General features: G+C 31.2%; 1 protein-coding gene across 1 annotated transcript in view; it reads right to left on the bottom strand.

The window, feature by feature from the left end:
* The window catches only part of LOC145335305 (uncharacterized), a 37,641-nt gene that overhangs the window by 8,395 nt on the left and 15,046 nt on the right, over window positions 1-14,200 (bottom strand). Inside the window, exons 6-8 of the mRNA XM_080181041.1 lie at window positions 8,949-9,037; window positions 8,160-8,256; window positions 7,571-7,658 (exon numbers count right to left, since the gene is read on the bottom strand). Of these exons, the coding sequence (XP_080037167.1) occupies window positions 7,571-7,658; window positions 8,160-8,256; window positions 8,949-9,037 (274 nt within the window). The remainder of the gene's footprint in view (window positions 1-7,570; window positions 7,659-8,159; window positions 8,257-8,948; window positions 9,038-14,200) is intronic.

Here is a 14,200-nt window from a genome sequence, read left to right as displayed (position 1 = left end):
TGTCTGTCTGTATGTCTGTCTGTATGTCTGTCTGTATGTCTGTCTGTTTGTCTGTATGTCTGTCTGTATGTCTGTCTGTATGTCTGTCTGTATGTCTGTCAGTATGTCTGTCTGTATGTCTGTCTGTATGTCTGTCTGTATGTCTGTCTGTATGTCTGTCTGTATGTCTGTCTGTATGTCTGTCTGTATGTCTGTCTGTATGTCTGTCTGTATGTCTGTCTGTATGTCTGTCTGTATGTCTGTCTGTATGTCTGTCTGTATGTCTGTCTGTATGTGTGTCTGTATATATGAATGTCTGTATTTATATATGTATGTTTGTTTCTCCGTCTGTATGTGTGTTTATCTGTATGTATGACTGTCATATGTCTGTCGTATGTATGTGTGTCTGTATGTATGTATGTCTGTCTGTATGTATGTATGTCTGTCTGTATGTCTGTATGTCTGTATGTATGTATGTATGTATGTTTGTATGTATGTATGTATGTATGCCTGTCTGTATGTATGTATGTCTGTCTGTATGTCTGTATGTCTGTATGTATGTATGTATGTATGTTTGTATGTATGTATGTATGTATGCCTGTCTGTATGTATGTATGTCTGTCTGTATGTCTGTATGTCTGTATGTATGTATGTATGTATGTTTGTATGTATGTATGTATGTATGCCTGTCTGTATGTATGTCTGTCTGTCTGTCTGTATGTCTGTCTGTATGTCTGTCTGTATGTCTGTCTGTATGTCAGTCTGTATGTCTGTCTGTATGTCTGTCTGTATGTCTGTCTGTATGTCAGTCTGTATGTCTGTCTGTATGTCTGTCTGTATGTATGTCTGTATGTCTGTCTGTCTGTATGTCTGTCTGTATGTCTGTATGTCTTTCTGTATGTGTGTCTGTATATATGAATGTCAGTATGTATGTCTGTCCGTAAATGTAAAGCTTAATATACCACTTTAAAAATAAACCTACTGATCATATTATTATTTGTAATTTTTTTAGGGAACCTTTACTAAACCTACTCAAATAATAAAACTACAAAAAAAGACAATGTTTTTTTACTTTTTTGTTACTTTTTCAAAATTTGTTATCATCTTTTATAAAATTTAAGTAAGAAACATTGTTAGTTTATGCTTTACAAGGATGAAGCTATTTGAAACGATAAGCTAAAAATTAGAGTTTTCATTAAGAGAAAGCAAAGAGGGGACATTGGGCTGTTTATTTAAAAGTCCCCAAAGTTTTATAACAACGTATTCTTAGTCGTTGGCTTACCAACTTTGGGGGCTTTTTATAGAATTTTGAGTTGAGTGCCGAGACGTTACAAGTTTACAACCACTGCACTGTCATGGTTTATGTACATAAATTTAACTATCATTTTCTTATCCCTTTAGATCCCTAATCAAAACATGGGAACACTTTAAAGACAGACAGAAGGACGAATGTTGTAGTTATTTTGGACAAGAGTCTCTTCCAAAATCTAAAATACATTTAAGCTCAGCAAAAAGCTTTCAATGGTACTTGAGGAAAAAATATATTTGAGAATGTACATTCATATATCCTTATACTAAAGTAACAGGATGTCTGTGTGTTTGTTTGTCTGTGTGTTTGTGTGTTTGTGTGTTTGTACCGAAGGATCTCGCTTACCGCTGAACCGATCGGGTTCTCCTTAACAGGGTAGCTTCTCATAAGTCCCGGGAAGATTTATAACTATTTTGGGGGAGGGTACCACCACCCTATCAGGAGAAATCGCCCCTAGAAAAAAATTACCCCTCTCGAAAAAGAGACTCCAACGAAACATAAACCAATTATTTATGTAATTAGATATTTTAAATAAAAAGAAAATTCAAAGTGCCACTAGAGGCCTCTAGGGGCGTAGCCGCTAGTTCAATATAATAAAGTAACAGGATGTTTGTCTGTGTGTCTCTTCTGAGTGCCGAGACGTTACAAGTTTACAACCACTGTTATGGTTTATGTACATAAATTTAACTATCATTTTCTTATCCCTTTAGATCCCTAATCAAAACATGGGAACACTTTAAAGACAGACAGAAGGACGAATGTTGTAGTTATTTTGGACAAGAGTCTCTTCCAAAATATAAAACACATTTAAGCTCAGCAAAAAGCTTTCAATGGTACTTGAGCAAAAAAGTATATTTGAGAATATACATCCATATATTCAATATGAAAAGTATAACTTAAAGTATGCCGCTTTTTATATCATCAGGAACACTTTTAATATATGAAATGGTAAGACGTATGAGTTGTGCGTCTGTTTGTACTAAAAGATCTCGCTAACCACTGGATCTATTCAGATTTTGTTTACAGGAAAAAATCATTTATTTCGTGTGATTATAAAATTGGTTATAGAAAATTCTTTTTTCTATCCCTCCAACCCATGAGAATAAAATATGGAGCTTAAAATATAGAATATATTTTTTCATTATCTTGAAGAAATGTCGTAAGAACTTTTTTTCATTTTATGTAGAGCAAAAATGTATATAAACCTAGATTATGTCTTGCTTAATTTTGCTCAGGGATCAAAAGGGATAAGACAATTGCTAACCAATTAAAATTCAATAAAAGTCCTCACAGCTGTTGAGCCAATAAACAAGAAAATGTTATTATGAATCTTAGGGGACTAGTATTATAAATAGCCCGTTCTTCCTTGGGTTTACTACATGTTATACTCCCTTTACATTTTACAACAAAAATGTCAAACCCAAATTATTTACATTCTACATGTTCACTTTTCTAATAATGGATGATGTGATGTCAGTTTTTTTTATAGAACAATCATTTTAAATGCGTAAAAAGTTAAATTGCGTATGAAAATAAATTTTTCTGGAGTTGGTATGCATTTCCAAATTAAAAGTGATTCTTCTAAAACAATTAGTGGTGGTTCTACTCTATAACGTTACACCCATATATCCAATTTCATAGGATTATTTAATGATATGATATCTATTAGTAAGTTTTGTCTGTAGCTAAAGATCTTTAAAATTCCTGTCCTGAATGGGTTATACTTTTTAGGGAAGCTTTAACATTATCTAAGGATTGGTTTTAGAGCCTATTTACTATAAAATTTAAAAGTTACAATAGACAAAATTACCCCTTTGGTAGATAAAAATTATTGGTTGAAAAATTTTATACAAAATGTTTGTACAAGATAAAAATTACCCAAAGTTTTATAGCCAACGAATAATTTACACTCTTATGTACCTTCCCTTTCCTTACAGACAAAATATAAATCCTATTTCTCGTATTCATTCGAATCCGTTGGATAGGAACTGGTTCTCATCCATACGAAAAAACTATGTCTAGCATCGTATTATATCCAGCTTTCTACGATTATAAAAATGTACAATCATAAGATTAAAACCAGTTTTTTAACCCGTGCCTTCGGCACCTCAGCCTAAAAAGACTGGTTTTAATCTCATAATTGTACATTCTATATCCGCGCAAAGATGTTTACAATACGATGCGAGGAATAACTATTATGGTTGTTTGACAGCATTACTGAACAAACACATCAAATAAGAACTAATTACTTTACTCAGCTACATTAATATGGATGTTGTCATCCTTGTTATAAACTTTCTTTTCGAGTAAACTTCTTCAGAATTAAATTTGAATATTTTCAAAAACTTTTTTGTATTTCGTACTTAAAAGCATAGACGTAGAAAAATGCGGTTAAATAAAGGATGAAGTATATAATATATAATAAATATACAATACATGCATTTATAAGTTATGTATCTACACAACATAGAAAGGAATTGACTAACGAAAAGTGATAAAGTAGCATCGCTTTAATATTGAAATAACAAAATACTAATTCTAGCAAAACCCCGATGTTAATCCAAAATAAAAAGATGTAAGGTCTTTTAATTTTATTGTATGATAATGTTGTAAAGACCCCCTTACATGATCAACATTCTAAAAGTCAAACTTTGGCTGTTTAATGGAAGTGTACCGGGACGGTGTATTTAATCTCTTTCAAATGGGTTGTTAGGTGGTCTTTGAGGGTGAACAAACAAGGGTTGTATCCCCCCCCCCCTTTGATTAATATAAAACAAAAACAAGGATGACAACATCCATAAAAGCGAAGCTCTGAAATGGAAGGACAAATGAACATTAACACTTGTAGATTGTCAGAACTGAATTGACAGAATATTAATGCATCAGTACAAACAATATTTTAAGAAAATTTGTTGCAAAACTGCATAAATAGATGATACTGTTTAAGGACATACTTACATTTTTGGGACTTGTTTATAGAGATGCTTCGCTTATAACATTGTACCTTGTTGTAATAGGAATAAGTTTTCAAAAAATCAGAAGAATCGGATAATTTAACATAAAAAAATTTGTTGTCAAAAAAGTTAAAAATCGACATGTTTAAAATGGACGTACGGACATTCTGATATTGTTTATAGAGTTGCTACGCTTTCTAAATTGTACCTAACTACTATAGGAATCATCGTGCAAAGTTTGGAATCGATAGGACAATTCTAACCTGTTTAAATTAACGAAAAGAGCTAACTCTCTGTGACGGACGGACCGACCGACCCTAATTATAGAAAAGATTCGCTTTTAAAAATTTCTTATTTTTTCTATATTGAAATGAAAAGAAAAAGAATTGTATGATAAATTACTTCTAGACTTTCAATAATTTTCCATTGAAGAATTGATTGAACTATAATGAAATCGCAAATTATCCTCTTTTTTCCTATTTATCTATAATCTATCTTTTTGTTTATCTACATAGCTCTTTCAAATGTATCTATCTAGTCAAGTCTTTTTCTATCTACCAATTTTTAACTATCTGTCTATCCAATTATATATATATATCTATTATCTATCTATCTAAATTTTGTAAAACTATTCTTAGTAAGAGAAAATTATTATGCATTTAGAAAATCAGAAACACAGAAACCATTTAGTTAAAGTTAGGTTAGGTTATATTTTGTAATGGGTAACCCCTGCAGGGGTTAAGTATATAGAAAAATAACTATCCCCCTACCCTAATTTTCAATTTATTTTAAAAGGGTGAGGGGTCAAATCAATCCATTCAAATTTATCTATCTATTCCTTTATACATATGTACCTTTGAATGATTAGGAAACCCCGCAGTAAAGTTAACTAGCCCTCCTACCCTAATATTCATATTCTTTAAATATGTGAGTGGGGTGTTTTAGTGCTCGATAGGCACTTTGAGGGAAAGGACAGAAAACCTATCTATCTATCTATCTAATCAAATTTATTTATCTATCCCTTTATATATCTATCTACTCTGTATCTTTGAATGTATCCGTCAATGAACAAGGATGACAACATCCATAAAAGCGAAGCACTGAAACGGTAGGACAAACGGACATTAACACTTATGTAGTGTCAGAACTGAATAATCAGAATATAAATGTATAAGAATCGGAGCAAAATTGTAAGTAAATTTGTTGAAAAACTGCTTGATACAGGATAATGTTTATTGACATACTTACATTTTTATGAGTTGAATATAGATTTGCTTTGCTTATAACATTATGCTTTGTTGTCCCAGGAATCAACATACCAAAAATCAGATCAATCGGATGATTAGTTCACATAAAAATTTGTTGTTAAAAAAGTAAAAAAATCAACATGTTTAAAATGGACGTACGGACATTCTTGTTATGATTATAGAGTTGCTACGCTTTCTAAATCGTACCTAACTAATACAGGAATCACCATGCAAAGTTTGAAATCGATAGGACAATTCTAACATGCCTAAATTAACGGAAAAAAGCTATCTCTCTGTGACGGACGGACGGACCGACCCTAATTATAGAAAAGCTTCGCTTTTAACAGATGAATGTGATATTATTCCTGGAGAGAGAAATAATTCTTGGTACATTGAGGAGCACTGCACAAATAATTCTATTTTTCTTCAAACTTACACAACATATAATTCAATTCAATTGCCGTTTGACAGTTTCATAATCATACACAGCTGAAATTGCTTTCATTTTTTTCATCCTGGCGGCCACAAAAAGTCCAACAAACCTTGCCAGCTTATCCAGGAACAAAGGATGAAAAATTGCTTGGATATAAAAATTTCCTATACTGTTATAGAAAATTAGGATCTAACTGTTAAAGTCAATATTAGGTTCCAGGTAAGATCCTGCAGGTCTAAAAACTCAAGCCGAGTCTCCAAGAAACTTAAAGTGAATCCTGTGGCCGTTGTGTTTTAATTAGATAACTTAGTATTTTAATTTTGTGCTCTTATTGACCTTTATCCTAAAGATACAATTAAAAGAAGTAATAATAACTTGTGATAAGTACTTCCTACAAAATTGTTGAGACATCAATATAATCATAAGCACGATTGGACAAGGTACCAGGATTCTGAAAATCAATTCTTAGTGACAATTTCCCTTAACCCCCTTCCTTCTTTTCCCCCTCTTCTTATCCACTTCCCTTTATTACAGCACAAAACAAGTTTCACGCCAACTGGCGTAACTCAAATAACTAAATTTTCATCAATTTCAAATGGAATTAATTTTCTGAATGACAGCCCCTGATTATAAGGAAAACCATAAATAATCATTAGAATGAAAAAAAAACTTTATGTACATAAGAAGCACAGCAATTAGACTATCTAAATTGTGACCATAAAATATGAGTAACTACCATTCTTTGATTGCACGAGCTTTTTCTGGAAGTCCTAATCATACATGGTTTGGGGATACGCCCCTACTTTAGTTATCAACATTGCAACTGACGCTACTGAAGGGACAATTTTAACGTCTTTTTATGCACTGGGCCGATATTCGAACTGATCACCTAGCCGATATAAAAAGCATATTTACTACGTGCTGTGTCACAGTCGCGTAGAGTAGCTACAATAATAACGGAATCAGCATATTTAATTTCTATATTATCTTTTTATCATATAAGTTGATGACATTAAATTACTAAGCAAAGAGGATTTTTGATGACACTATACATTATAGTACAAAATAAAAAGATTTTTTTACGACGTTACATTATTTCCTAATTAGAACTAAACTTTATTCTTAATTAAAAGCAAAAATATTTGAATTATTTTTGTAATTTTACTGAAAGAAAATAAGAGAATTGTAGCTTAAAAGAGTAGAGCATCCGTTTGTCGTCGCAGAAGTTATGGGTTCGCATCTCGGCCCAACACTGAGTCATAACTAAAGACTTTAAAATTGGTTTCTACTGTTGCTATGTTGGATTCGTGAAAATAATATGTAGATTAGGAGGAATACCCTGGCCCAAAACAGGCGCTACTCATTACCAAGCACAGTTATGAATTCCAGAAAAAGGTCGTGCAATCAAAGAGTTGGATGTTGGGAGTCATTTGCTATTTTAAAGTACTTCGCCTAGTTTTAAATTTAGAGGATAATTTTAAAACTTCTTAAGAGTTGAAACAGCGTAAAGTACCACCAAAAAAACGTCAAACAATAAAATGACCAATGAGAGGCCGGTATGAATTTTACCATTGGTCAATTACAATGTATACTGGCCTATCATTGGTCATTTAATTGTATGCCGACATTTATATTGGAGGCGCTTTACGCTGTTTCCTGAAAGTTTGAAGAAAATAAAATTTCCTGCGCCAATAAGAGATGGAGTTAGATAGATGCACAACAAACCAACGTTTCCCCTAAAAAAAATAAGATTTTTAGTAGCGCAGCCACTCTGTATGTCCAACTGTTTGTCATTGTAATATCATTTTTTAGGGGTGATTTATCTTGGAAAAGTGAAGTAACCCTCCCTCTATAAACCTTCTCTGGACCTTTAATCAGATTTATTGTAAAGAAGAAGAACCATATCGGTTCAACGTTAGGCGAGATCCTTCGCTACAGACGGATATTACACAGGCAAAAATTCAGTTATATAAAGTTTCTAACTACCGACTACGCCCCTAGAGGCCTTAGGGCAATTGAGGTGGAAGGTAAAGTCGACCATCATCCCAAATTTTAAATTTTAGTAAAAACTTGGAGAGCGATTCCTCCTAAGAAAGTTTGGTTCTACTTTCCCCCAAAATAGCTATAATCCTTCCCAGACCCTTGAATAATATCGGTTCAGCAGTTAGCGAGATCTTTCAGTACAGACAGACACACAATGACTCATCACACATACACACACACGCACACAATTTTACCTTTCTACAATTCTGGCATTATATCTTGTCGGATCACAAACAGCTGAATGTCTTTCCGCGGTTATGCTGACCGTCAAAAATATGCTCAATGCTACGCCTAAAAAGCAGAAAAAATATTGTGATTGGAAGATGATTAAAGTCCCTCCACAGATTATGGCGTTAAACGAGCGAATAACCTATGAGAGGCCAGCATAAATTTTACCATTGGTCAAATACAGTGTTTACTGGTCTCTCATTGGCTATTCTATCGTATGACGTCATAATCTGTGGAGGGGCTTTAATCATCTTCTTGTAATTTAAATGTTTAAGGGATAAGACAATGAACAATAAATCTAAATACATTCCCAGTGGTGGTAAACAATATTACCCCTTCGGCAAATGAAAAGTTATTGGTCATTGGTTGAAAAGTTTGGATAATCGAATCAATATTGTATAAAAGGATCAAAGTTTAATAACCACGTTATCCTATTCGATGGCTCTAAGAACTTGGGTACTTATTTATATATAATAAAAGTTTTTTCTATTTGATAAGTAAGGAAAATGTATTTTTTTTCATCTATGCGTGGTATGATTGTATTCATTCTCGTTTTATAGTAAAATTAAAATTCAGGGCTCGACAGCCGCGTCTAAGCCTCAAAAACACCCGTTTGGGTGCTTAAAAAATTTTTATGGTTATAGAGGGATTGTATATTTGGGTCAGGTTTATACTTCCAGCTGATTTTAAAATTGTAAAAGGCTAATTTCCCTGAGGTTTACAGGCGACTGCCGAGTCCTGCTAAAATTTGTTACTTATGTGAGCTCCAATTTCTCCAACAGTCCTCACTTCTTGGGGCAAGGCGTCCTTGTAGTCCAAAGAAAAGGGCACCAGTAGGATGTTACTAGATAGATAGATAGATAGATAGATAGATAGATAGATAGATAGATAGATAGATGGATAGATAGATATATAGTTCAATAAATGAATAGATAGACATTCAGAGAAATAGTTATATAGATAGATAGACATTTATATAGATAGACAATTAGATAGACAGACAAATTGATAGATAAATTTATATAGGTATAGTAAGATATATTGATATAAATATCTTAAAATTATCTTTTGACAAAAAGAGCAATTAAAACTAAAAATAACTTTTTTAACTTTTCTAAAAAACAATGAAATTTAATTGATACCCAATTAAATAACTATTTTCTTTTTCATTCTTAATTAACAAACTTTCAAAAGATTTTTTACATAAATAAATCCCTATTAAAAGCAATGAAATGGATTTTTCGTAATATTTTAGGTTTAAAAAAGGAAAATTTTAAAATGGATTCTACTGTTTGTTTTTAAAAGATTTCTTTAATTAATATGAATGATAAAATTTTATTGAAATAAAAAAATATATGTAACTTATTATTGTATATTCCTAATACATTGTAAAATGAGTCTTTCAAGAAAGAAAATAACAAAACAATACTACAAAATAAGTAATTAAATAAATAAATTAAATAAGTAGCTTAGTAATTAACAAAAAAGAACAATTAAATATTGAAAAAAATTTAAATTGTAATGTAAGATAGTATGTCTAAAAAGAACTGAAAGTAGCTGAACTGCTAAAAGGTTTTAAAACATAAAACACCTTGTGTTTTCCAGTATCGCTTAGATATACTGAAAAATTATGTATAGCATCGTATCATATCCAGTTTTCTACGGATAAAAAAAATGTACAGTCATAAGATTAATTCTATAAATTAAGATTTTTTAATCTTATATTTTTATGTCTGTTTAAAATACGAGGCGATAAATAACTATCATTAGTGAGAATCACGAACGAAGATAAGTGTTCCTAATGGTATTTTCTTATGTCAGGCTTATGTAAGCTTTTAGTTAAGTATCCCTATGAAGTTTCTAAGTTATTGTTAAGTATTCCTAAATGTAGTAATGTTAAGTAAGACTTAGGGAAGCTTTAAGGTACCTTATGAAGTTTACTAGGGGTTCCTATTTTGTTCTTAGTTACATTAAGTTAGGTCAAGAAAAATCAGGTTTGATACACGAGTACCTTTTTGGTTATGTCTTAAAACAGCCAATTGTTTTTCTAACTAAAGATTTTAAAAAAATATTTCTATCTTTTTTAAGTTTTTGAGCACGATTCCTTGTAAATTCTGCCACATACATCCTATCTGTGTTATACATAATAGCAATTAACCATCTAAGGCCTCTTTAAAGATATTTTTTTATTTTCATAATTATAAAGAATGGTTACTTCAAAATATTTTTTATAGGGTGATTTTTTTAGTAGAAAATATGGTAAATTAACCTCCCCAATATATATAAAAAACACAAATCATATTCAAATATTGGAAATGGGCAGGTGTGCTAAACATTTGCAAATTATTTTTTTTCGTTAAAATGAATGAACAACAAAATAGATGTAATTATTTGATTCTACATTTAAAGAGCTATAATTCAAATTTTATTACAATGAGTACACTTTTAGTTATTTATAATGTTTCTTTTTTTCTATTTATGTAGACGAAAAAAACTTTACTCTAATTAAGACTTATCTTTCATATTTTTTAATTTTATTTTTTAATTATTTAATTAGGGTTACATAAAATTACTTAGGTATACTTAACATATAAAAGGTATCTTATCTAGTTAAGTCAGGTAGAAAGCAAGTACAAATTCTCATTCAATCCAGGGAGGGAGGGATCATTGGGCTTTCTAAAATATTACATTAGTCCCCAAATTTGTATTATAACGTTTTCTTATTCAATAGCTTAATAACTTTTGGGACTTTTTTTCGAAATTTAATTGGTATGTTCATTAATCTTAATATCCAGCCGTTTCAACCACTAATTGTACAGTACAAGGACGTCCAAGCCTTTTTTATATGGGGGGGAGGTAGATCAAAATTCAAAAATTTTGCCTAGGCATCCCAAAATTCAATTTGGGCGGGGTATCAATTTATCTACTATTGTCTTATCCCTTTAGATCCCTGATTTCATCTACATTTAACTGATTGATATATTCATTTGTGTTCCTTCAGATGCGCTAAAATCCGTATACTAAAGTAGCAGGATGTTTGTTTGTCTGTGTGTCTGTCTGTGTGTCTGTACCAAAGGATCTCGCTAAATGCTGAACCGATCGGGTTCTCCTTAATATGTAGATTCTAATGGTTTCTGGGAAGGTTTATGACTATTTTGGGAGAGGGTACAACCAACCTCCCAAGAGAAATGACAAAAAATCGAAATATTTAAAATATATGGGAGACTTCATTGTAACATAAAGAGAATTATCGTAAAATAAAGAAGTAATGTAGAGACTTTAACAAATAAAAACATCTAAAGTGCCACTAGAGGCCTCTAGGGGCGTAGCTGCTATTTTAGAAATAAAGTAAAAGTGAAGGTAAATACAATGGTCATAAAAAAAGAGATATAATCAAGGATGTTTAAAATATCTTGCTAGCTTCTGGAATGAATAGGTTTCTTTTCATGGAAGCTTCTTATATGCCATTAGTTATATTTAAAAAAAAGGAAACTTATTCTTGCTTTAAAAAACTTTTAAAGATACTAAAAACTGTTTTCATGCGTAGTTCTTAGTCCAGTCCTACACACACAGACAGACATACACCATATCTTTTGGCTACCCCTCTAAAGATATTAGATTTATATGAATTGCTTCAAAATGTTTTGTACAGGATGATTTTTAAAAGCGAGGCTTTTCTATAATTAGGGTCGGTCCGTCCAAGATAGATAGCTTTTATTTGTTAATTTAGGCATGTTAGAATTGTCCTATTGATTTCAAACTTTGCATGATGATTCCTGTAGTAGTTAGGTACGATTTAGAAAGCATAGCAACTCTATAATCATCACCAGAATGTCCGTACGTCCATTTTAAACATGTTGATTTTTCTACTTTTTTAACAACAATTTTTTATGTGATCTAATTATCCCTTTGATCTGCTTTTTGGTATATTGATTCCTGGGACAACAAAGAACAATATTATAAGCAAAGCAACTCTATCAAGTCCTTAAAATGTAAGTATGTCCATAAACATTATTCTGTATCAAGCAGTTTTTCAACAAATTTACTTACAATTTTGCTTCGATAAAGGTTACTTTCAAATTTATGTAAGCTTTTTTAGTACAACTTTAAGGTAGGCTTACATTAAAGTTAGCGATGCCTAAGGGTTCTTAATTCAAAAGAAAGCAGGTAGAGGTGGGGAGCTTTGACATCCAATGAATAGATATATAAGATCTAGATGGTCTATCTGGCACCAAATTCTGTCATACATATAGAGGTGTAAGACAAACCCTTTTGTTTATTTGTAACTGTATAAGTTTCATTTTGATAATTTCAGCAACAAAATGTTTAGATGATATAAATTTCTGAAATGCTTTTGATTATTTAGACGTATTTGTTTAAATTCAATAATTTGGGCAACAAAATTTTTAGATGATATATTTTTTCCTGATTCTTTAGCTTTAAATACTCTAGGAAGTAGTCCTATAGCCAAAAACCTGCTAAAAAGCACTCCAATTACCATGGATGTTTCCCTTAGAGCAATAAGAAATTAACCCTTACAGATTGGGGGGGCTAAATTAGCCGCCCCCCTCTAGTTTTTTCAATGTCACTTGCCTTCATTACATCATGACTTTTTAAGTTTAGTAATTATACATTTTTATATAAGCCGGTGCTTTTATTAAGTAGTAGATGTAAAATTTTTCATAGAATTCAGTTATGCAATTTTTAAAATAATTAAGTTTGTTTTTTTAAAATTAAGTTGATCTTAAGATACCAAAACGCAACAAATAAAAGGAAAAAATGGGCATTATGAACAAAAATAGTAAGATCTTTAATTTGACACCTTACTTTTTGAATTTTGTCAGGTAATTATTGAAAAAATTGATTTTTTTAAACCCACGAGAATAAAAACTTTGAACTTAATTTTATCATTACACAGGTATAAAAAATATGGGTTCATATATACCTTTAGAATCAGAAAAATATTACGAATCCATTATAAGCAAAATTGAAAAAAAGTAAAAAAATATAAAATGGCCTAATATATTATTTTGTACAAGCAACACTTTCTTCATCCCCTCTTTACCCCCTTCCCATTTTTATTCTCAAAATAAGAAATAAGATAGTTGCCTGTATAATATAACATAATATTTTTATATAATTCCTTTTATTGTAGTTTATATACTATAGTGTAAACTTTTTATTTCAATTTTGCTTAGAATGGATTTGTAATATTTTTCTCATTCTAACAGTATATATAACGCCTATTTCTTATGCCTGGGTAATGATAAAATTAAGTTCAAAGTTTTTATTCTTGTGGGTTTAAAAAAATCGATTTTTTCAATAATTACCTGACAGAATTTAAAAAGTAAGGTGTCAAATTAAAGATTTTACCATTTTTGTTCATAATGGCCATTTTCTTTCTTTTTTTTGTTGCATTTTAGTACCTTAAAATCGACTTAATTTAAAAAAAAAAAACTTACATTACTTTAAAAATAGGAGGTCTACAAAAAAACCGATTGCATATCTGAATTCTATGGAAAAATTTACATCTACTACTTACTAAAGGCACCGGCTAGCTATAAAAATAAAAGTAAATACACCTTCTTTGGTGCCACCTAACCGACTTTGACCGGACGCCATGACCGACACAGACTAGATATCCTTATAAGATCAACTCTTGCCGACATATAATTACTAAACTTAAAAAGTCATGAAGTCACAACTCTCTATCTTACCTACAAAAAAATGACATTGAAAAAAATAGAGGGGGGGGGGGTCAATATGACCCCCCCCCCCTGATCTGTAAGGGTTAATAGATAATTATACTTCTTAATATGAGAGTGTTGACAAAAAGTTACTGCTGTATATCTTGAATAGGAGATGAGATAATCATATTCTCTACATTTTTGTCTTTGAAGGACAAACTGACCGATAGACAAACATTTGGATCTAAAGAGTAGCTTCACTACTAAAAATTATTTACCCCTTCATCAAATGTTGGTAAAGATTTTATTGTGAGGGTAAT

The sequence above is a fragment of the Acartia tonsa genome, chromosome 13 (assembly GCF_053477335.1).
Source record: "Acartia tonsa isolate MP-2025a chromosome 13, ASM5347733v1, whole genome shotgun sequence".
NCBI lineage: Eukaryota > Metazoa > Arthropoda > Copepoda > Calanoida > Acartiidae > Acartia > Acartia tonsa.
The sequence above is the reverse complement of the archived record's forward strand: the minus strand, read 5'-3'. Positions and strand labels throughout refer to the sequence as shown.